The 24,002-nt window shown below is 42.4% G+C and overlaps 1 protein-coding gene across 1 annotated transcript in view; it reads left to right on the forward strand.

Annotated features, from left to right (window-relative positions):
- Window positions 1-24,002, forward strand: part of VPS26C (VPS26 endosomal protein sorting factor C) — a 45,072-nt gene that overhangs the window by 11,591 nt on the left and 9,479 nt on the right. Inside the window, exons 2-4 of the mRNA XM_050784624.1 lie at window positions 16,605-16,748; window positions 18,635-18,784; window positions 23,922-24,002. Coding sequence (XP_050640581.1) covers window positions 16,605-16,748; window positions 18,635-18,784; window positions 23,922-24,002 — 375 coding nt within the window. The remainder of the gene's footprint in view (window positions 1-16,604; window positions 16,749-18,634; window positions 18,785-23,921) is intronic.

Consider the following 24,002-nt stretch of genomic DNA (forward strand, 5'->3'; position numbering starts at 1 on the left):
GTCAGGAGAATCGCTTGAACCTGGGAGGCAGAGGTTACAGTGAGCTGAGATTGTGCCACTGCACTCCAGTCTCTATCTCAAAAAAAAAAAAAAAAAAAAAATGCAGTGCATAGAATGAGGCTTTAAATATTTTGCCTTTATTTACTGGAGCATTGAAGCCAAAAAGGTACCCACCAGTTTACTGACTATCCTTGGATACTTTCTGCCATTTTCCTCCTTGAGAATTTACTCAGCTGGGGCTCTTAGACTAGCAGTCTCAGCAAAAGCTGGTGAGCTCTGGAGACCTTCACTGTTGTGCTACTTACTTGTCCTGGGAACTTGAGCTGGGAAGGACAACATGAGATTATGGCTCCTCTGCTTCTGATAGGAGCAAGCTGTCCTGACCCTGGATTACTGATGCTCTGACAGAATTGACCTCTGGGTGGCTGTGAGGGTTATACCTGCTGTGTGTGCTCTGATCTGTTGGGCAGGTCTCTGGTGGCAGGTAGCATTGGCTCACATGCTTTGCAGTGATGGCCGAGTTCCCTTCATCCTCACTACCGTTCCCCCATGACAGTCTTATTTACTTTTATGGTTTTACTGTTACATGCCAGGTATCATGTCAGCCCAAAATTAGCTCTTCTTTTGTTTTATCAGAAAGAATTATTTAAGACAATTTCTCTAAAACCCAAATCTTCATCTTTGGGAAAGGAGCAGCAGTCCTGTCGATGGAAAATTAGGAGCCGACGGGCAGAAATCCCATTCATCATTAATCATCAGGAAAAAAAATAAGCTTTTTCTAATCTAAAAAAAATACAGTCATGATAGTTTGACCGTATGTTTCAGATTTTAAAAAACTGTTTTGTAAATTGAAAATATGTGTGTTTACTTGCTAAGAAAATGCAACTAATACAAAAGAATGTCTTCTGCCCCTTCTCCTCTACTGCCCCATGAACAATGCCCAGAATTAACCACATGACGTTCTCCGCATCTCACAGTAGTTTCATAGGGCAGCCTTAGGTGATCTGTCCCCAGAGCCCACCCTGGAGTAACCTGAAGCAGAGACCCTGTTCCGTACTGCTTCATTAACACATGATTTGCCCTACAGTGCTCTTTTTGCTGAGCTCTTTTTTTTTCTTTTCTTTTTTTTTGCCCCCCTAGACGGAGTTTCGCTCTTGTCACCCAGGCAGAATGCAATGTCTCGGCTCACTGCAGCCTCTGCCTCCCGGGTTCAAGTGATTCTCCTGCCTCAGCCTCCCAAGTAGCTGGGATTACAGGTGCCTGCCACCATGCCTGGCTAATTTTTGTATTTTTAGTAGAGATCGGGTTTCACCATGTTGACCAGGCTGGTCTTGAACTCCTGACCTCAGGTGATTTGCCTGCCTCAGCCTCCCAAAGTGCTGGCTTACAGGCGTGAACCACCGCACCCAGCCTGAGCTCTTTCATTATTTACTTATTTATTTTAGAGATGGGGTCTCGCACTGTTAACGCAGGCTGGAGCACAGTGGCACAATCATAGCTTGTTGCAGCCTTAAACTCCTGGTTTCAGGTGATCCTCCCAGCCTAGCCTCCCAACGTGGGTTGGGAGTATGGTGCAAGCCACCCCACCTAGCCGTGCTCTTGCTTTCTGACAAGGGCCCCTTAGGCTGTCAGCCTCATTTGCTGCTAGACTCATCTCTTGTCCTCTACTCTGAGGTTTGCCTGCATCCTGGCTTGGATTGAACACTGCACTATTGTCATTCATACATGGTTTCACTCTGACTGGGATTTCAGTCTGATGGCTCTTTGGGTTGTTCATTATGTAAGTGTGGGCTGACTCTACAGAGCGTTTTCTTTGGCGGACTGCCTGTGTTCCACGGTCATTACTTTGGCCTATAATTATGCCAACTCCAGGCTCCTTTGTAATTGGAGCCCTCCTAAATGTTTGGTTTACAGTCTGGAGTCTTTACATGCACTTAGGCCAATAGTTCCAAACCAGTGTCAACTTTGTAAACCTACACATTTGAATGTTATTTCTTGAATAGTCCTTATCTGAAATGCTTGGGACTAGAGGTGTTTTGGATTTTGGAATTTTTTCAGATTTGGAGTATTTGTAGATACTTAATGGTTGAGCATCCCTAATCCAAAAATCCAGAATCCGAAATGCTCCAGTGAGGGTCTTCTTTGAATGTCAGGTCAGCGCCCAGAAAGCTTTGGACTTTGGAACATTGCAGATTTCAGATTTTCAGACTAGGGATGCTCAATCTATATTGAAATCTGAAATCAGGTAGTCTGTATCAGGTAGTCTGTATCAGGTAGTCTGTATTAACATAATTTGACTAATATGTACTATCTAACTCCTGAACTCACCCAACACACCACGATTAGAATTTAATACTCTGCTGCTCAAGACCCTGCATATACTTACATTTACTAATGTTTACTTTTTGTGAATAGTATTTTTCCCTTTCTTCTAACCTTTTATTCAGTGGTTTCAGTTTCTTTTCCAGGCTCTCAAGAAAGTTTCAGAGCTAGAAGTTTCAGTGAAGTTTCACATCACACTGTTGGACAGCATGCTTTTTGTCAGCCCATTTTACTGGGTATTGACGCCTGTGTGGATCCTATGCCATACTTAGAAGGAACCAGCTATGTTTTACCATGTTGGTTCTGCCCCAGAATGTGATACTAAAGCCCCCAGAGCATGGGCTTCACCTGTTGTATTCCCTGCCATGTCCAAGTGCCTAAAACAGTGTCTGACACAGCAGGCATGCCGAACAATTTGTCAAATGATGGTATTATTTCTCTATGTTGACAGCACATGTACGTAAGCCATGTAAATTGACGTCTTGTTATTTTGTTACAGTTTCACTGCTAGTGAACTGACTTTTGTAGATTTTACTTAAACATTAATCAATTTTAGAATATGACTCAATTGTCCAGAAAGTAATGTAACTATTTCCTTTTATACATGATAATTTCTGTGTTTTTTAAAAACAGGTATAATTGCAAACAGATGACTCTTTTCAGTGTAGAGTTCCTTGAGACTGTAGCCATCCACGCTTCAAGATACAGAACAGATCTGATGCCCCCCAAATTCCCTTGTGCTCCTTTGTAGCCCATTTTCCGTCCCTATAGTTTGCTTCTTCCAGAATGTCACGTAAATGGCATAACTATGATTATGTGTTTTGTAGCCTTTGAATCTGGCTTTATCATTAGCATAATGCATTTCGTTCGGATTCATCCAAGTTGTGTGTTAATAGTTCATTCGTTTTGATGGCCGAGTTATCTGCCCTTGCATGGGTGTATCACAGTTCAATCATCCCATTCACCTGTAGAAGACGTTTGGGTGATTATGAATAACGCTGCCAGAAGCACTTGTGCATGATTTTTGTGTGAACATAGCTTTCATTTCACTTGGGTTTTAAAATCTAGGAATGGGATGGCTGAATGGCATTGTCTTAGTTTTTTTGTTTGTTTGTTTCTTTCTGTACGAGGAACTCTGTATTGGCAGCACAGGTACGTAAGCCATGTACTTAAGTAAATACCATGTAATATTGGCCATTACTTACCATGTGGAGAACTATCTGGGGATTGTTTATCCTGTTTTTCAAACAAGATGGAAAACAGTTATATCAAATAGTGGAGATGGGGATACCTAACAAATTGAAATCTCTTAAATGTTTCTGATTTCCGCTTTCTAATCATAATGGGCCTCTCGGTGCTGCTAAGAAAGGGTAGAGTGTTTCAACAAGCAGTTGTCTCACTCATGTTTTCCCACCCAGCTCAGTAACTTCCTTGGTGTTTTGTTTTCATGTTAGTTAACTGCGAAGTACATTTGGTCCTCATTGGTGAATAAAAAGACATTTCACTATAGGTGTACCGGATCTTTAGATTAAACGAGATGAAAGAATCTCAGGTGGTTTAGGAGGGAAGGCCTTGTTTAGATATATGCACACGACTGTGGGGAACGAAGATGGGCTGTCACGGTTCATCACACTGCCAGGACCATTTATGAAAAGCGTTGCAGAGAGAATGAATGAGGCATTAAGAGGCTTTTACTTCTCTAGCAGTTGTGTTCAAGTCCAAAATAAGAAATAACCCAAAGAAATGTGACTTCTTAACACAAAATCTTCAGATCTTTTCCTGAGAAGAGACTATTATGCTCGTGGGTTATCAAAAGTTAAGAGGCTTAGAACTTTGTACATTGAGGTCTAAAGGCTACCTACTCTGAGATTTTGTTTTATTTAAAAATGGATTCATTATAATAGGTAATCAATTCATAGGGTTCAACATTCATGAATTTCAAGATAGATACCCCCTGCCTCGCCCACCCTATTCATCAAGGGCTTCTGTGGGGCAACCACAGCTATCAATTTCTTGTGATTCCTTCCAGAGATACTGTATGGATCTACAAGTGAATATGTATAAATGTGCTTTTTCTCCCCCTTTTTCACAAATGGTGCAATATACAGCTTTTAAATTAAAAAAAAAAGAAAAAGAATGTATGGGAGTGAGGGGCATAGACTGGACGTGCTAATTCATATGCAATAAGGAGTCAGTTCTTAAGATAAAAGAAGGAAACTAGCCCTGCACCCCCATGTGTACTAATGTAAATGAGCTCCACCACATTGTGGAAAGAAAACTCAACAGTTTTCCTATTGTTGGAATTTAGTTTGTCGACCATCTTTTGTTATTTACAAACAGTGTTGCAATGAATAACTATGTTCATAAGTCATCTCACATCTGCACATGTATCTGCTGGGCCCATGTGTTTGTAAAATGTTTTTGGTCTTGCCAAATAGCCAGCACGAGGTTGCAACATTTTAGGTTGTCCCCAACAATGCAGAGAAGGCTTGTTGCCTCCCCTCTGGCAACACATGTAATGACATTTAAAAATCTTTGTTTTAATTGCTATTTATCATATTTTTGTTGAGATTGAGCATATTTTTCTGTGTTTAGGAACAATCTGCATTCCCTTTTCTGTGAGCTCTTCATTCAGATCATTTGCCCATTATTTTTCATTTTTCTTCTGAGTGATTTATCTTTGTCATTGATTTTTTTTTTTTTTTTTCCCCCTGAGATGGAGTCTTGCTCTGTCGCCCAGGCTGGAGTGCAGTGGCGTGATCTCGGCTCACTGCAACCTCCGCCTCCCAGGTTCAAGTGATTCTTCTGCCTCAGCCTCCCAAGTAGCTGAGATTACAGGCGTGCACCACCACACCTGGCTAATTTTTATATTTTTGGTAGAGATGAGGTTTCACCATCTTGGCCAGGCTGGTCTTGAACTCTTCACCTCCTGATCCACCCACCTCAGCCTCCCAGAGTGCTGGGATTACAAGCGTGAACCACCGTGCCCGGCCTTTCTTTGATTTCTTTTAGGTGTTCTTAAAATATTAGGGAAATCGGCCGGGCGCGGTGGCTCACGCCTGTAATCCCAGCACTTTGGGAGGCCGAGGCGGGCGGATCACAAGGTCAGGAGATCGAGACCACGGTGAAACCCCGTCTCTACTAAAAATACAAAAAATGAGCCGGGCGCAGTGGCGGGCGCCTGTAGTCCCAGCTACTCGGGAGGCTGGGGCAGGAGAATGGCGTGAACCCAGGAGGCGGAGCTTGCAGTGAGCTAGGATCGCGCCACTGCACTCCAGCTTGGGCGACAGAGCAAGACTCCGTCTCAAAAAAAAAAAAAAAAAAAAAAAATTAGGGAAATCAACCCTTGGCTAATTTGTTATATTAAGTTGTAGATATTTTACCTAGTATATCATTTATATAGCAATATTGTTCATAGTCATATTTGTAGTCATATTTATTCAGAGTTTTGAGTCATTCATAGAAAGGCCTTTCCCACTTTGATATGATAAAAATTATTCTCTATGGTTTTGTCCAAAATTTTTATTATTTCAGTTTTTACAGTTAAGTATTTGCTACATTTGTCATACACAAAAAGTTTCAGTATGGTCCAACTTAATTTTTTTTTTTTTTTTTAAAGACAGAGTCTTACTCTGTCACCCAGGCTGGAGTACAGTCGTGCAATCTTGGCTCGCTGCAACCGCCATCTCCTGGGTCCAAACGATTCTTCTGCCTCAGCCTCCCAAGTAGCTGGGACTATAAGCGTGCACCACCATGTCTGGCTAATTTTTGTATTTTTAGTGGAGATGGTGTTTCACCATGTTGGCCAGGTTGGTCTCGAACTCCTGATCTCAGGTGATCTTCCCACCTTGGCTTCCCAAAGTGTTGGGATTACAGGCATGAGCCACTGCGCCTGGCCCAACTTAATTTTTTTGGTCGAATTCTCTGGCCAGTTTTCCGATATCACTTATTGAATATTCCCTCTCTTGCCTATGGATTTTAAATGCTACCTTTATCAAATATTAGCTTCCTATACTATCTGAATCTATTTCTGGACTTTCTGTTCCATTGATCTTTCAGCCTGAACATGTGTCCTGTACCACACTTTGTAAATTATAGTAGCATCGTAATACCTCACAGTGCTAGTTTCTCCAATTTTCTTCTTTTCGGATTTATCATTGCATATAAACTTCAGAATCAGCTTGTCTAGTGTATCCCTCCCACTCCCGCCATCTCCCCTTCAAAAAGAAAAACAATTGTGGTGGTATTTTCTTTAAGATGAGGTTGCCTTTATAAACTTACTTCTGGGAAAGCAGACTTGTTAAGGGTGTTAAATCTTTCCTACTCAAAGTCCGGCATGCTTTGCCGTTTCTTCAGATTTTCTTTTGTGGCTTTCAGGCATGTTTTAAGTTTTGTCATCTGGGATTTTTAGACATTTCCTGTTAAATTGACTTATAATAATTTAACTTTTTGTTCCTTTTGAAAATAAGGCCATTTCTTCCATTGTATCTTCTCACTAGTTTTTGGTTTATATGTGATACTTACTGGTTTCTCTATGTTAATTTTGTACCCAGCTACCATCTTTTCTGAAATTCTCTTCATGTTGATAGTAGTTTTTCAGTAGATTCCCTTGGGTTTCTTCAGGTATACACTCATATCATGTGCAAATAGTGATCATTTTACCTTCTCCCTTTGAATTACTTCTTTCTTTCTCTAGTTTTATTGTATTAACTAGTACTTGCAGAACGTTAATTGAAGGATAACGTTCTTTTATTCCTGACTTAAATGGATGATATCTTGTTTTCTCATTAAGTTTGATGCTGGCTTTTGGGTAAGGTAGATATATTTGGTCATTTTAAGGAAGTATTCTTCTATTATTTTACTAAGAATTTTATGAGGAATGCATAAATTTTATCAAATGCCTTTTCAGCATCTATGGAGATGACTATATATAATTTTTCTCTTCATAGCTAATAATATGAGCTGTACTACTAGTTTTCTCTTTATTAAACTATGCTTATATTACTTGACTAAATTCTACTTGGTTATGTATAGTGTTGCTTTAAGTTGCTACTGGACTGCATTCGCTAATATTTTATTTAGGACCTTTGCACTGGTATTTACAAATGAGAATAGTCTAGTTTTCTCTCTTCTCCTGTCTTTCTCTCTCACTGTCTCTCTGAGTGTGTAGAGTTTTGTCTTATTTTGCTGTCGTTGTTATGTTTGCTTTGTTTTTTTTTTTTTAAGTTCCTTGCTTTCTAATAGTTTTATATTGGAATTTTCTGTTCTTTACACAGGGAAATTCAGAGAATGATCTCCTGTGAAGCTGTCAGGTTTGGGGACTTTATTTAGAACTTTATTTTTTCTATGATGATTGATTTGCTTGGATTTCATGTCTCTCTTGGAGTGATTTTGGATAAATTATATTTTCCCAGAAAAATAATTCACTTAGCTTTTCAAATTTACTTACATATAGTTGAATAAGTTGAATATTATCTTTTAATTACCTCCATTTTTCTAGTAGTTGCCTGTTAATTCTTACTTTGGATATTTGTGGTTTTCTTTTTGATTAGATTATTTAATAATTTGCATTTCTTCCCCCCGCCCCGAAGAAAGACCTATTGGACTTATTAAGGGATCAGTTTGGCCAGTTTTTAAAAGTATATCATGGACATTGAAGAGAACATATGCTCTGTTTTCAGGGTGTAGAGATCTGTGTGTGCCAGTTCGTTATACCCTGTTGATATGTACTGTAGGTCTTCTGTATCCTCATTTCTTTCTGTCTACTCTATCGGTCATGATCTGTAAATTAATATCTCCCACAACGAATTTCTTTTACTCAGTTTCGCCTTAAATCTATTCCCTGTAGTTTTTGCTTTACAAATGTTGACACTTTTTGATCCGATAATAATATAATAATACCACATGTCTTTTTCTTTTTTTAGAGACAGGGTCTCACTATGCTGCCCAGGTTGGTCTTGAACTCCTGGGCTCAAACAATCCTCCTGCGTCGGCCTCCCAAAGTGCTAGAATTGCAAGCATGAGCCACCACACCCGGCCTCACAAGTCTTCATTGCAAGTGCTCCTTTAGAATTGTAAAGTACCCTTTGTCTTGTTTAATCCTTCATTCTCTGAATTCAGCATCGTCTGATATTAAGATGACAATCCATGCCTTCTTTCTTTGCCTTTGCTTATCCTTTCTTTATTATCCTTTCCAAATCCACCCTCCACCCCTGCCATTTTAGGTGCTTCTCTGTCATACAACATAAAATTGGATTTTGCCTTGTAATATAATATTAATGTCTGTTTTTGAATAGGCATTAATTTGGCTCGTTTGTTTTTTTTTTTGTTTGTTTGTTTTTTTTTTTTTTTTTTTTTGAGACGGAGTCTCACTCTGTCCCCCTTGCTGGAGTGCAGTGGCCGGACCTCAGCTCACTGCAAGCTCCGCCTCCCGGGTTCAGGCCATTCTCCTGCCTCAGCCTCCCGAGTAGCTGGGACTACAGGCGCCCACCACCTCGCCCAGCTAGTTTTTTTGTATTTTTTAGTAGAGACGGGGTTTCACTGTGTTAGCCAGGATGGTCTCGATCTCCTGACCTCGTGATCCACCCGTCTCGGCCTCCCAAAGTGCTGGGATTACAGGCTTGAGCCACCGCGCCCGGCCTTTGGCTCGTTTGTTAATGTGGCATATGTTTGGCATTAGTTCTGTCATTCCTGCTTGGTTGGGGGGAATGTGTTTTTAAGTAACTTTTGAAACATCTTTCTCTCTACAGTCTGTCTTGTTTGCTTTATGTTTGTATGATTTTCTATTGTTCTAACTGTTACCCTTGCAACTTCTTATTGTACCTGAATCTTCACATTTTAGACATTATTTATTAATTTCCTACTGTGAACAATGGTAAATTAGCATATTTCCTCTTTCCTTTCCCTTTCTTCCCTCTACTACCTGATCTTAGTCACTTACAGTATTCGTTGTTGTTTACTTCTGTTAAGTTTATTTGTATGACATTATTTGGTTTATTAATTTTAAATCAGCACTGTCCAGTAGAGCTCTCTGTGATGATGTGAATGTACTTCTTATCTGCTCTGTCCCTTATGATGGCCACTGGCCATAGTGTGGCTATTAAACACTTGAAATGGAAGGACCTGAATTTTAACTATTAATGTAAGTTTAAGTTTCAATAGTCACATATGGCTCACGGCTACCATACTGAAAAGTGTAGACCAGGTGCGGTTGACTCACACCTGTAATCCCAGCACTTTGGAAGGCCACGGCAGGATTGCTTGAGCCCAAGAGTTCAAGACTAGCCTGGGCAACATGGCAAAACCCCATCTCTACAAAAAATACAAAACTTAGCTGGGTGTGGTGGTGTGTGCCTGTAGTCCCAGCCACTCAGGAGGCTGAGGCAGGAGGATCAGTGGAGCCTGGGAGGTGGAGGTTGCAGTGAGCTATGATTACACTACTGCACTCCAGCCTGGTCGACAATAAGACCCTGTCTTTAAAAAAAAAAAAAAAAAGTATGGAAGTATGGTTTGAATAATACATTTTTCAATCCCAACTGTCAAAGATGGGGAAGCCATGTACATTATACTACTTCCTAGATTCTAGTTCTCTTAGTCTCCCAACTAGTGTCAGTTACATTCTACATTGTCAGGACTTACATTTTGCATTCTCTTCTTTCATTATAATCATCACATATCTCAGTCGTCTTCTTACAATTAAATGGAGTTAATCCTCACAGTTGCTTCCTTTGACATAGTTTTTCTAGCCATCTCGTGGATAGCTATAGTTTACTATTTAGTACATTCCTCAAGAAGGACTTTTATATAGTATTGCTTGGTATATGTTTTTTTTTAGTTTGGTTGGATTTTTTTATTTTTGCACATTTAAAACTTTCAGTTACATTGGAATGACAGATTAGGTGAGTATAAATTCTAGGGTCACACTTCATTTCCTTGAGCATTGTTGTATCATTCTACTTGCATTTTGAATTCCATTTTGCTATGGAGAAATACGGTTTCTTTTCCTCTTATGAGTGACTTGATCTTTTTTCCTGACTCCTAAAGGATATTTTTTTTGAATAAGAACACTTTTGCTACAGAGTATTTTCATTGAGTGCTCCTAATTCCTTTGCCCTTGAGTGTTTTTTTAATTATCACAGTAAATATTTGTTCTGTTTCGTTATTTCAGTTTTCTTATTTGGAACTTAATTAGGCACAGATGTGTGCTTGTCACCTGTCTCCAATTTTATCTCTGTCTTTGTGGTTCTTTTTGAATTCTTTCTTAAATTTTCATTTAATTTATTTGGATTTTGTCATTTCTGCCCTGCGTATATCCTTAGACCCTTTTAACTTTATTTTCTATGGTGGTTTGCTTTCCTATATTTTTATCTCTCCCTTTTGCCTCACCATTTCCTCCCTGAGCTCTTATAGCTCTGTTTTGTGTTCATCCTTTATAGAAGCAACTGTCTCTTTGGACTTTAAAAATTCATGGTGAAATGCACATTCACCATTTTCATCTGCTTGATGGTATGATAGTATGGATTTTTTTTCTGGTGAATGATCGTTTATTCATTTAGTAAGTGTTCTTTGAATGCATACTGTTGCCAATCACTCTGCCCTGGTGGAGTTTATGTTCAGGGGCAGGAGACAGACAATAAATAAAATAAGGAGGCACTTTTGTCATTATTTTGGAAGGTGTGTCACAGAGTGCAGTCAGGGAGGGGGGATAATGAGTGCTAGGGAGGGAGTAGTACAGTTTTTTTTTTTTTTTTTTTTTTTTTGAGACAGAGTCTTGCTCTGTCGCCCAGGCTGGGGTGCAGTGGCCGGATCTCAGCTCACTGCAAGCTCCGCCTCCCGGGTTTAGACCATTCTCCTGCCTCAGCCTCCCGAGTAGCTGGGACTACAGGCGCCCGCCACCTCGCCCGGCTAGTTTTTTGTATTTTTTAGTAGAGACGGGGTTTCACTGTGTTAGCCAGGATGGTCTCGATCTCCTGACCTCGTGATCCGCCCGTCTCGGCCTCCCAAAGTGCTGGGATTACAGGCTTGAGCCACCGCGCCCGGCCGGGAGTAGTACAGTTTTAAATGTGGGCTCATGGAACCGAGCCCTGCAGGTATCTGAGAAGAACAAGGAGTTGGAGCAAGGAGCATGGGCAGGTGCCTAAGGCTGGAATGTGCAGGCCTCTGAAAGGAGTGGCAAGGGGGTGAGGGCAGGAGTGAGGGAGCAGAGGGCCCCACATGAGGGCGGTCAGGTAAGGAGAGGGTGGGTCCCGCTTTGTAGGCCTCTGTGGCTCTTACTGTGTGCATGAGATGGCGAACTGCTTAAAAATCTAAGTAGAATAGTGAACTGATCCGGCTTTCGTATTCATCTGCCGCTGGTATTTCTCCCCTTCCTCACTTCCCCTCCTTCCTTTCCCTTCCCACTGTCATTTTTTAATCCATTAGATGTCATGTGCTCCTCTGCTGGTTCCTTTTAACTTCTCCTTGCAGGAGATGAATTTATTCCTAGAACAGGCTGGCTGGAGTGTTCTAATAGCAGGAGGATTTACGTGTGAGTTTCTTTCATCTTTACTTTGTGTGAACCCATGCAGTAACCAGCTGCAGGGCGTTTGCACCTTGCAGAGGGGCTCGTTGTCTCCACCACTGCAGAGACCGACTGCTTCCAGCACGGGGTAGGTTGACAGGATGCCTCTCTGGGTGTGGCCTCAGCTGTTCCCAGGTGTACCCTCACTTTCCAGAAGAAGCACATTTGCAGAGCTGGGGGCCTTGTTTCTGTTTTTCATCACATGTCCCCCTGGTCAGTCTTCACTTCTTTTAACAGCTCTTTCACCTATTTCATGGTATTTAGCTGTCTCCTTGCTTTGCCAAAAATGCAGTTGGTGGTTTTGGTTCTTGTTCTTTGGGTGATTTCCAGGAAGCCAAGAGGGATCGCTGACTTGATGCCACCATTTTCAAATCCAGAGTCCCAATTATGGTTTTGGCATTTTATTCCAGAAAACAAATAAGAAAAAGAGTTGTATAGTTTGGTAGTGGCCTTTTACATTTAGAGAATACAAGGTTAGGCTGGGCACGGTGGCTCACACCTGTAATCCCAGCACTTTGGGAGCCTGAGACGGGTGGATCACTTGAGGTCAGGAGTTCAAGACCAGCCTGGCCAACATGGAGAAACCCTACTAACAATACAAAAAATTAGCCGGGCGTGGTGGCGCATGCCCGTAGTCCCAGCCACTCGGGAGGCTGAGGCAGGAGAATTGCTTGAACCCAGGAGGCAGAGGTTACAGTGAGCCCAGATTGTGCCACTGCACTCCAGCCTGGCTGACAGAGTGAATGAGGAAAAAAAGAGAATACAAAGTTAGAAACTGTGGTTACTTTTGCCCCCCTTTGAACAAACTTGCCAGTGGTTTCTGCTGTGAGAGCCAGCAAAGCTGAGAAGAGCAAGGATGGCCAGGAGCCTTTGGAATGCTTGTTCCCAGGCTGGTCTTTGGGCTGAGGTTGAAGATGGGCAGCTTCAGGCCTCTCTCCAGATTTAGCTCCTCCAGGGCAGGGACTTGGCCCCCTCGAAGCAGGCTCTGAGTGGTGTGGTTCTTGGATGCGTCGCTTCTGTCCACCTAAAACAAAGAGGCTGAGGCACAAAGTATGATAAAGAGCTGACATGAGCAAAAGAGAGGACAGCTGCCCAGAAGATACGGACCCAGTGACCTTGGATATGAACTCCGTTCACCTGTGTTACAAGTAGGTTGTTAAGGCAAAGAAAGGGAGACAGGGAGTGGGGTGATAAAAGTTGTTTGTCAGGAATTCTCATTGGCTTACAGACATGACATCGATGGGCGATTGGTTCTCCATAGTTAAGCTCTAGGGTGCGGGCTCTAGTCGCGGATGTGGTGTGATTGAGGTAATTTATAGCTTAGCTGCTGGTGGCAAAAGCAGGTGGTTTCCAGAGATGAGCACAACCCAGAGAAGGGGAGGACGGGACTGCTGTCTCATTTCAGTGTCTCTGGGCTGGATAACGTAAAAGTATTCACATTCCTCAAAGGAAAGCTCTTTTCTTTTCTCACCCTGAAGAGGGGTCTGCTCTTCCTAACGCGGATGGGTCCCAGCGTCTGTGCTGGCTTCTGTGATGAGCACGCACACCACACAGGGCTGCGCCTCTTCCTTCTCCCGCTTGACAACATGGCCTTTCCCAGGCCAGGCGCCTCCTTGATGATGAGACAAAAGCTACGGCTCTTCTCCCAAAACGGTAGCACCCTGCACACGATTTCAGTGTAACTTTCTGGGTTTGTTGCCAGTCTGTGAATGGTCCCTCTTTGTAGTCATGCCCCCGGTTGAAGGCCTCTGCTTGTGATGTTGGACTAGGTATTAGTACTATCTGGAGCCATAAATCTTATGTCTTCCTGGTGAAAGTCTAGACAAAAATCTGAGGGAGAAGTTCTTGGTGAGATCTCGGGTTTTCCTTAATGTCTGTTATTCCGGTGTATCCTATCTTCCTCTGCCAGGATGAATCCGGCATTGTGTAGACAGATCTTGCCTCTCTGTTAAACCGTCTGTTTCTAAATCCCTTGGCTCCTCGGCCTCAGGTGGCTGATTCCCTATCCTTCTTTCATTGGTAGGAGTTGAATAAACCTGGATATTGTAAGAATATCTAAATTATCTACAAATGTTAATTTTGTATTTTCTGTACTATATTGTGTCTCACTGAAAGAATGATGAAAGAATCCCTTGAGTCATAAAATATCTACTCTGCTTGCTTCTGCGGTATGTCACTACTTTTCTTCCTGTGCTGCAGGGATTAAGGAAGGAAAAGGCTTTACTGATGTCATAGTTAGAATATGCCAATCAGTGAGACCCAGAGATCTGTTCCCGTGAGATTGATGGAAAGTGTTATGATTACATAGGAATGGAACCATCCTCAAGTGCTACTGTGTTGTTTAATTGATAAAGCTCACAAATTATTTTGTCTCATTTATTTGTGGGATATATTTGTCAAGTAAATTTTTAAAAATATACTAGTGGATTGAAATTTCTTTTTCTCTTTTTGAGACAGGCTCTCACTCTATTTCTCAGGCTGGAGTACAGTGGCTCAGTCATGGCTCACTGTAGCCTTCACCTCCCAGGCCCGAGAGATCGTCCCGCCCTCAGCCTCCTCAGCACACCACCAGGCCTGCCTCATTTTTAAAATTTTTTTATTTGTAGAGAAGGAGTCCCATTATGCCGCGCAGGCTGGTCTTGAACTCCTGGGCTCAAGTGATCCTCCTGCCTTAGCCTACCAAAGTGCTGGATTACAAGCATGAGCCACCTTACCTGGCCTAAATTTTTAATATTAAATTTCCATTTGAATCTGGGCTATACAAAAAATTAATAGAATTACTGTTAATTAAACTTAGAATTTAAGTTACTTCACAGGAATTTTTGTTTAAGTCTGCTTAGGAATTTTTTAGGAGCAGCAAATTAAACATTAAACATTAACATTGAAACAAACAAGGTCATCTCCATTTTAAGCAGAATTCAAAGAGAACTCATTTTATTCTTAAGATTGCTTAAAATGGAGATGATCGTGTTTGTTTTCATTAGACTTCAAGGCTTTGGGTTGGGGAGTGGAACCAAAAACAAAATACTTAGCACGTTTAAGGGACATAGAATATTTCTTGCTTCCAAAATTCAAGTTAAAGAAAGAACTTGGTAAAAATTTTTCACTGGATATCTAGAAGAAATAAAAGATAAGCAGATTTAGGCCGGGTGCGGTGGTTCACGCCTGTAATCCCAGCACTTTGGGAGGCTGAGGTGGGCGGATCACGAAGTCAGGAGATCGAGACCACAGTGAAACCCTGTCTCTACTAAAAATACAAAAAATTAGCCAGGCGTGGTGGCGGGCACCTGTAGTCCCAGCTACTCGGGAGGCTGAGGCAGGAGAATGGCGTGAACCCGGGAGGCGGAGCTTACAGTGAGCTGAGATCCCGCCACTGCACTCCAGCCTGGGCGACAGAGCAAGACTCTGTCTCAAAAAAAAAAAAAAAAAAAAAAAAAAAAAAAAAAAAAAGATAAGCAGATTTAAACACCAGTAGGACAGATGTTTTTTAATGGTTTGATCTGCAGGCCAATTTTTATTTTTACTGTTGATTTTTGAGATAGGGTCTTGCTCTGTCACCCAGGCTGAAATGCAGTAGCGTAGTCACAGCTCACTGCAGGCTCAACCCCCCAGGCTCAAGCAATTCTCCCACCTCAGCCTCCCCAGTAGCTGGGACCACAGGCGGGTGCCACTACCCTCAGCTAATTTTTTTTATTATTTGTAGAGATGGAGTCTCGCTATGTTACCCAGGCTGGTCTCAAACTCCTGGGCTCAAGCAACCTGTCCACCTTGGCCTCTGAAAGTGCTGGGACTGCAGGCGTGAGCCACCATTCCCAGCCTGAAACATGTTATTCTGTGTGGATTGTGGATTCAGCCTTTCTGTTCTGGTTGATGCTATTTCATCGTCTCAACTTCCTCTTCCACTCAAGCCCCTGTAACAAATTGAGACTGTCCAGTTCTATGGTGACAGGAAGAAACTGCTCTCCAATAGCAAATGTAGTTACTATCCGTAATCTATTACTCAGTAATTACCTTCAGATGAAGGTGATCACAGCACAGATGATCTGCTGTGAAGTCTCTCAATGATGTGTGAACCAAGGGAATCGAGGCGCTGATGCCTCTCGGTGTGAGCAGGAACTACAGGGACAGGGCAGTCCTTCCGGAAGGTGGCATGCTGCTGCCTCGTGGATGGCACCAATAACCTCCAATCTCGCCCAGAGTAGGCATTTCTGGGCAGAAAGGATACCAGGCTAACCATTGTGTTCAGTCACTCATGCATTTGCAGATGTGCTGTCATTTTAGTCAGTGCTACTGAGAAAGAGCCTAACGAACAGGGTTTTATTTTCTTGTGTTTCTTTTGAAGGGACGTCATCTATGCCCATGCGTGATATCACTGGGAACTTACTATTTGCCCTGGCCCTTCTCTTTGCACTCTTGAACTCAGACATCTGTTGAGATTCCCCAACCAGGAATGAAGACATGTCTGAAAGGCAGTGACGGGATGAGATTTCTCATCCCCACACTCTGGTGCTCCCTGTCAGGTGTGTCCAGGCTGCCATGTCATTATCAGTGGGCACCTGGCCCCTACCAGGGCCTGGGCCTTCTCCACCCTGGTATCCAGGTGTCTCAGTGAATGTCTGGATCTTTAAACAAATTGATTGTGAAGGAGACCTATTTTTGCTAATAAGCAAGGTGAATGAAAGAAGCATGCTAATTTGATTGGTGGCTGTCTTTTGTCTCCCAGGAAGTGCTCTCCGGCGTGGTGGTCATATCGAGTAAGGATTCAGTCCAACACCAGGGAGTGTCTTTGACCATGGAAGGAACTGTAAACCTCCAGCTCAGTGCCAAAAGTGTGGGTGTGTTTGAAGCTTTTTATAATTCTGTTAAGGTAAGAAATAATGCTTAGATTGCAAATTTTAGTTCAATGTTGAAATGCTGGGCTGGGTGCAGTGGCTCAGGGCCAGGCGCAGTGGCTCAGGCTTGTAATCCCAGTAATTTGGGAGGCCAAGGCGGGAGGATTGCTTGAGCCCAGGAGTTTGAGAGTAGCCTGGGCAACATAGCAAGACCCCATCTCTCTAAAAACTTTAAAAATTAACTGGGTGTGGTGGTGCGTGCCTGTAGTCCCAGCTACTCAGGAGGCTGAGGCGGGAGGATCCCTTGAGCCCAGGAGTTCAAGGCTGCAGTGAGCTATGATCACAGCACTCTACTCCAGCCTCAGCAACAGAGCAACACACATGTCTCTTAAAAAAGACATGTTTATGGTGGGTTTCACTTGCTGTGTGCCTTTATTGTTATCTGTTGTTATTTTGCAAGGGATGGTGGTAGTTATACTTCTGATATTTACTTTTCAACCTGCGAAAATGGAGATACTTTGTTTCTGAGTATATCCTGTTATTGAAAGTCTGCTTATATTCCCATTTGATAAATAGGATTAGGAGAACTATAAATGTATTAATTTCAGCCATTAAAAAGATGATAGCCGGGCATGGTGGCTCATGCCTGTAATCCCAGCACTTTGGGAGGCTGAGGCAGACAGATCACCTGAGGTCAGGAGTTTGAGACCAGCCTGACTAACATGGTGAAATACCGTTTCTACTAAAAATACAAAAAATTAGCCAGGCGTGGTGGCGTGTGCCTGTAATCCCAGCTACTTGGGAGGCTGATGCAGGAGAATCACTTGAACCCAGGAGGCGGAGGTTGCAGTGAGCTGAGATGGCACCACTGCACTCTAGCTGGGGCAATCAGAGCGAAACTCCATCTCCCAAAAAAAAAAAAGATCACAGTTCTTCTGAGAAGCTGTGCCTGTGGCTTACGTTACATGCCTTCCAAAATCCAAGCTGTTATTTTATTAGCTGTGTCTATGCTACTGTTGATTGGACACTAAGGTAAGATGAAAATAGAGTAAGTAACTGTTCTTTTTGTCATTTAGGGTAGAGTTTTGTGTTCCAGAATGTAAACTCTTTCTCTATTCTTATGGTTTCCTTTTCCTGAAGGACATATTAACTCTTTAAATTTTACGGGGAGAAGACTGAAGACAGAGAAAGGTGCATTCACAGTGTTCAGATTTAGGGGCTTCCTGTTTTCTACGATTTTATTTTAATCCATTAGTACTTAAGAGATTGACTTCCTAAGTCATGGGTCTTCTCAGAGCCACTGATGTTAAACTATAAACGCTTAAAAAGCACGAATACCTGCCTTGAAGGCAGGTTCCAAATATTAGTACCCTCCTGTTCCTCCTTGGAGGCCCAGCTGAGGAGGTCTGTGCAGGCCTCAGGGCTGGAGGAAAGGCCTGCTCTCCCCAAGCGGCTGCAGCAGGAAGGCTCTGAGGAAGCTGGTGGGCTGTCAGGAGCAGAGGCAGCGCTGCCCAGAAGAGCCCGGGGCTGGGTGAGGGGAGCCGTGGGTTCACACATCACCCTGTTAGCCAGGCAGCCTCACTGTGCAGGGTCTGCTTCTTGATCCTGAAGATCGGGGTTGTTCAAACAGTTAGATGAGATACTTGGGGAGGAGAGAGGGATGTATCAGTTCAGTTCCCATGTGTATCAAGCACCTGTGTGTCTCATGTTGTAAATCAATCCTTATTGTGCCAGAGTCTTAAAAAACAGAGCCAAGTCACTGTTCATCTCCAGACCCAGCACAGAGCTGCCCAAGACAGCAGGATGGTAGCCTCCAGCGGGTCAGGGTGCTGTGTCTTTCAGAAGGTTATTAATAGACACTGTAATGGGAAAGGACGTCTCCAAGGGCATGCCGATGGACTGAACTGATTTTTGTTTACAGCCTATCCAGATTATCAACAGCACCATAGAAATGGTGAAGCCAGGGAAGTTTCCCAGCGGCAAAACCGAAATCCCGTTTGAATTTCCTCTGCACGCGAAGGGTAACAAAGTTCTGTATGAGACATATCATGGCGTGTTTGTCAACATTCAGGTGAGAGTTTCCTAGTCCCACGCGACTGACTTCACAAGTTTTCTTCTGAAAAACGGTGTGATCTTTCTTTCACTCAATGTTAGTAGACGGGCCCAAGAATTTAATACTGTGTTTATTGCCGAGACCGCTCATGTGTATTCTACGTTAATTTCTCATTTTTCTCTGATAAATACATTTTATATATGGCCGTTATTTTTGATGGGAGCCTCAAAGCACTCGTGCTCTAACTTCTTTTTCCTCTGTTTCTTTTGGGCTCTTTTCAGGCCACATTGACATTGTAAGGGATGCTTTTATTGTCTGGTAACAGATATGCCCCAACTTCTTTCTGGCACTAGCATTAACTTGTCTGTTCTATACTTATAAGTATCTCTTTGTTTAACACCCAAAGGCTACTACTTTGACATAGGCTGATGTTCTTGATTGAACAAACCTTGTCAATGAGGGGAAGTGGGTTCATGACTTCCTGTCTACCTCTGCTGGTTAAGGGCGTCTTTCACAGTCTGCTATTGTTGTCTGAGGAGCAGTGTGGCGTCCACGCGGGGTGAGAGAGCCTTTCCTTTATTCAGCAGAAAGAAAGATACTTTTGTGATAGCAGCCTAGCAGCACTTCCCTTGCTGGATGAGACAAAACTCTTCAGTCTTATATGCAACAGGGATGAAAGTCAGGAATTTTTTTGATTTATTAAGTTTTGGTCAATAATTTGGCCTTAGTAGATGCATTCTCCTGCTGAAAATAATAGAACCTTTAAAATAAAGGCCGGGCGCGGTGGCTCAAGCCTGTAATCCCAGCACTTTGGGAGGCCAAGACGGGCGGATCACGAGGTCAGGAGATCGAGACCATCCTGGCTAACCCGGTGAAACCCCGTCTCTACTAAAAAATACAAAAAACTAGCCGGGCGAGGTGGCGGGCGCCTGTAGTCCCAGCTACTCGGGAGGCTGAGGCAGGAGAATGGCGTAGACCCGGGAGGCGGAGCTTGCAGTGAGCTGAGATCCGGCCACTGCACTCCAGCCTGGGTAACAGAGCGAAACTCCGTGTCAAAAAATAAAATAAAAAATAAAATAAAAATAAATAAAAGCCCCCCAAAGCCCTGTGAGTGTTTAAAGATTCATCTGTATGTGAGTTTTATGAATTGCCTAAGATATCTGTCCAGAAGAAACACATGTGTAGTGTGAGGTACATCTTTCCGTGAAGGAAAAAAAGTGTTCCTAGTCCTTTCTTGTTAGCACCAAAGGCTTTGGACAACCCCAAGGAAGCAGCAGTGATGACTGAGTAGTACCTGGATTCAGAGGAAGCTGCTGACGTAGCCATACAAACAACAATTGCTGGCGTGTGGGCGGGAGTCTTCTGATCAGCTTTCTAGGTTGGGACTCTTTCCACCATGAAAGAAACTGAATGCAAAATGCCTTTTTGGCAATACTGAAGATATCTTGAACATTTCATTTTGAAAATTATTTTTATTATCTACCCAGAATCAGTATCAACTTGCTTTATCTGCACAATAGTTCTTTAATGTGGTTTATTTAAAAATACAAGAATATATTCATTAGAAACTGGAATAAGATCACGTTTTCAGTGACCATATTTGTTAACTCCTGCGTTTAGCAAGACTTACCAAAAGCAGATGAATTTGTTTAAAGTCAAATTGGAGACCCCATCCTTTTCCACATGTTGCCAAGACAGATGTTCAGATATACATAGAAAACGTGTGCTGGCCAGGCACAGTGGCTCACGCTTGTCATCCCAGCACTTTGGGAGGCCACAGCAGGAGGACTGCTTGAACTCAGAAGTTCAAGACCAGCCTGGGCAACAAAGCAAGATCTCGTCTCTACAAAACAAAACAAAACAAAAAACTTGTGTGCTTGTGTTCCTGCAGAGCTGTGTGTAGATTGGAGGCTACTTAAAATATATAGGAGAGTTAACAGGTGGTCAGTTTCTTAGTAAATTGAATAATTGCCCCTACCCTCATCTTTTCATCATCAGATTTTACCATTTGAGGGTTAACCTCAGAGTACTACAATTTGGAATTCAGTACCTCCCCAACTATCTCACAGATTTCTCACAGATTTCTAACATTTCCATGAATCAGTCATTTTTTGCCATCTTTGTTCACCTGCTTAACCTCTGATTTCCATGAGCTTATCACACTTATCGTCATTCAGCACTTAATAGTATTTTGCCATCTTTGTTCACCTGTATTTTTTTCTAAATCATTTTAAAGTTAGTTTCAGACTCTTGGTACTTCATCTCAAAATACCTTATTGCACATCTCCAAAAACTAAGGACGTTCATCTCTGTAATTACAGTTAACGTTTGTACACCTATCAGAATTTGTAAAAATTCTCAAGTATTGATTAATTCTTGATTCATATCGAAATTTGTCTTTGCTTCTTTTGAGAAAATAAACTTAAGAAAAACTAAGATTATGATTTTTTAAAATCTGTCTTCATCCAGTCATTCATTCATGCCATTATTTGGCAGGTCTTTTTCTTACAGTTTTATAGTAGATCAGGTGCCGCCCAGAGAGGGCAGTGACTTCTGTCACACGGGCCAGCCTCAGCCTGCGGGTCCAGACCAGCACTCCTCGGCCCCCACTGCTTACTGCACTTACTCTAAAGGTTAGCATAGGCACATTTCTTTGGATAGAAACTTTTGTTGCTAAACCCTAATATCATCTTTCTTAAATTATATGCCAAGAAAGTTTTCATTTATAAATTAAATTGTGTTGTAACAATGTAAAATGGTAAAAATCATAAAGCAGAATAAAGGATTTAAAAGATAGACATGCTTGGTGCAGTGGCGTGCACCTGTAAACCCAGCCACTTGGGAGACTGAGGTGGGAAAATCACTTGAGCCCAGAAGTTCAAGTCCAGCCTGGGCAACATAGCAATACCTCATCTCTTAAGAAAAAAAAAAATTTTAATTGAAAAAAAAAATATATATATATATGCACATATATACACACACACACATATATATATGTATATGTATAAAACACAAGTATTATATTCCTGACTTCCAGAGGCTTGGTTTGCTTGTCATTTTTTAGATCAAGGGCTTGACATCTCAGTCATGTTGCGTTCATTTTTGTCTTTGTTATTGGATACTTCATACAATCATCAGTCTTCCGGAGTTGTCCTTTGTGCAACTACTACTTCTTTTTACAATAATTTAAATTGTAGGCAAGTTTTATTAGGCTTGTTCTACTCTTGTAACTGTGCTAGCAAGAGTTTATACTATAACATAAAATGTCTACTGAAATTGTATATTCAGCACTAATTTATAGAGATCCTAGTCAAAGTTAAAAATTCCTTTTATAGGAGTCTACTTTAAAACTGGACAGGGCTGGGCACAGTGGCTCACGCCTGTAATCTCAGCAGTTTGGGAGGCCGAGGTGGGCAGATCACCTAAGGTTAGGAGTTCAAGACCAGCCTGGCCAACATGGTGAAACCCCGTCTCTACTAAAAATACAAAAATTAGGCCAGGCGTGGTGGCTCACACCTGTAATCCCAGCACTTTGGGAGGCCAAGGCATGTGGATCACCTGAGGTCAGGAGTTCAAGACCAGCCTGACCAACATGGTGAAACCCGGTCTTTACTAAAATACAAAAATTAGCCGGGCATGGTGATGGGTGCCTATAATCTCAGCTACTCAGGACGCTGAGGCAGGAGAATTGCTTGAACTCGAGAGGTGGAGGTTGCAGTGAAACAAGATTACGCCACCACACTTCAGCCTGGGCGACAGAGTGAGACTCCATCTTAAAAAGATAATATATATGTTGTATATATATTCTATATAAAGATCCTTGCAGACAAGGGATGATTCTTTTAAACAATGTTTTACTCTCCCAGTAGTATCTTAAATATATGGTAACTTCTTATTTCATGTGGACAGGTTGTTCATACAAATATAGCTTCTTGGAAGATTCAGTTATGCATAGAGTCCCAGTTATGAAAATTATTTTTGGCATAATTCTAAAGTTTTTCCTGGATGATTAAAACCACAACTAACTTTATTAAACGTGGATTATGTGATTTTTTTTTTTTAAACTGGCATTACAACAGTGATCTTGCTATAGAATTACATTTTTAAACAGTTTCTCAGCTCATAGACAGGGATTTGAAGCAACAGTCCCTGTTCAAAGCCTGCTCAATACCAGCTCTGCAGTGGGGCTCCCCTTGGGGGAATAGAGCCCACCTTGCAGTAGGCACCTTGGTAGCAACCAGCTCAGAAAACTAACCTAGGGACAGCAGAGAAATGGAATGCGGCTCTGCCACATTAAAAAAGCAAGTGTGCAAGCACGATGCTACATTTTTTTCCAACCCACTTTTTCTTTGAGGTGTAGGCTACATCTGAGTGTTGGCAGGTGGAGAGGGAACTCAGATGTTTCAATAAATAAGATTAGCCATGAGTTGACCGTGTGGAAGTTGGTTGATGGATGTGTGGGTTATTGCATATTCAGTAAACTAGAAGCTCCCTGAGGACCAGGTGTGACCTTGAGCTTGGCTCTGGTGCCCTGGGCAGTGCTCTGCACTCGGAGTGGGTGCCCAGCAAGGAAGGGTTGTGACATGCTGGGTACTATCCCAAGGTTGCAGTCCTCACTGCATGGATTTTCTAATCCCACTTACAAAGTAGCTGCTGTGTTCCAGGCGTTGCTGTCTGCCAGCCCTGTGCTAAGTGCTTGTCACACATGATCTCACTGGAGTCTCGCTGCGAGTGAGTGTTGAGAGCCCATTCTACAGAAGGGAAGCCGAAGCTCAGACAAGTTGTGTTATCTGTCTGGGCTCGCACAATAAGGCGGACAACGGGATCTGGTCCAGCCTCTGCTCCTCAGCGCGCTGCCCTTTCTGTCCCGCCAGCCTGCTCCTGCTACGGGTGGGACCGTGCACCTGTTGGCCAGTGGGTCCAACTGCAGGACGGCTGTGCAAACAGATCGAAGAATAACCTTAAAGTGGTTCATTTTTAAAATAGAAATGCCTTTATTTTGCACATTAACTATCCTATTATGTATGTTAATTTTCTATAAGACACTGATTGTACAATGTTTCTCTAAAATATGTTGACTTGTCTCTTTGAATATAATTCCGAGATGAAAGCAGATGCCACTAAAATGACCTTTTTCCTCCAACTGTCCCTTTAGTACACACTGCGCTGCGACATGAGGCGGTCTCTGTTGGCCAAGGACTTGACAAAGACCTGTGAATTTATCGTTCACTCCGCT

This window comes from Macaca thibetana, chromosome 3 (assembly GCF_024542745.1).
Source record: "Macaca thibetana thibetana isolate TM-01 chromosome 3, ASM2454274v1, whole genome shotgun sequence".
NCBI lineage: Eukaryota > Metazoa > Chordata > Mammalia > Primates > Cercopithecidae > Macaca > Macaca thibetana.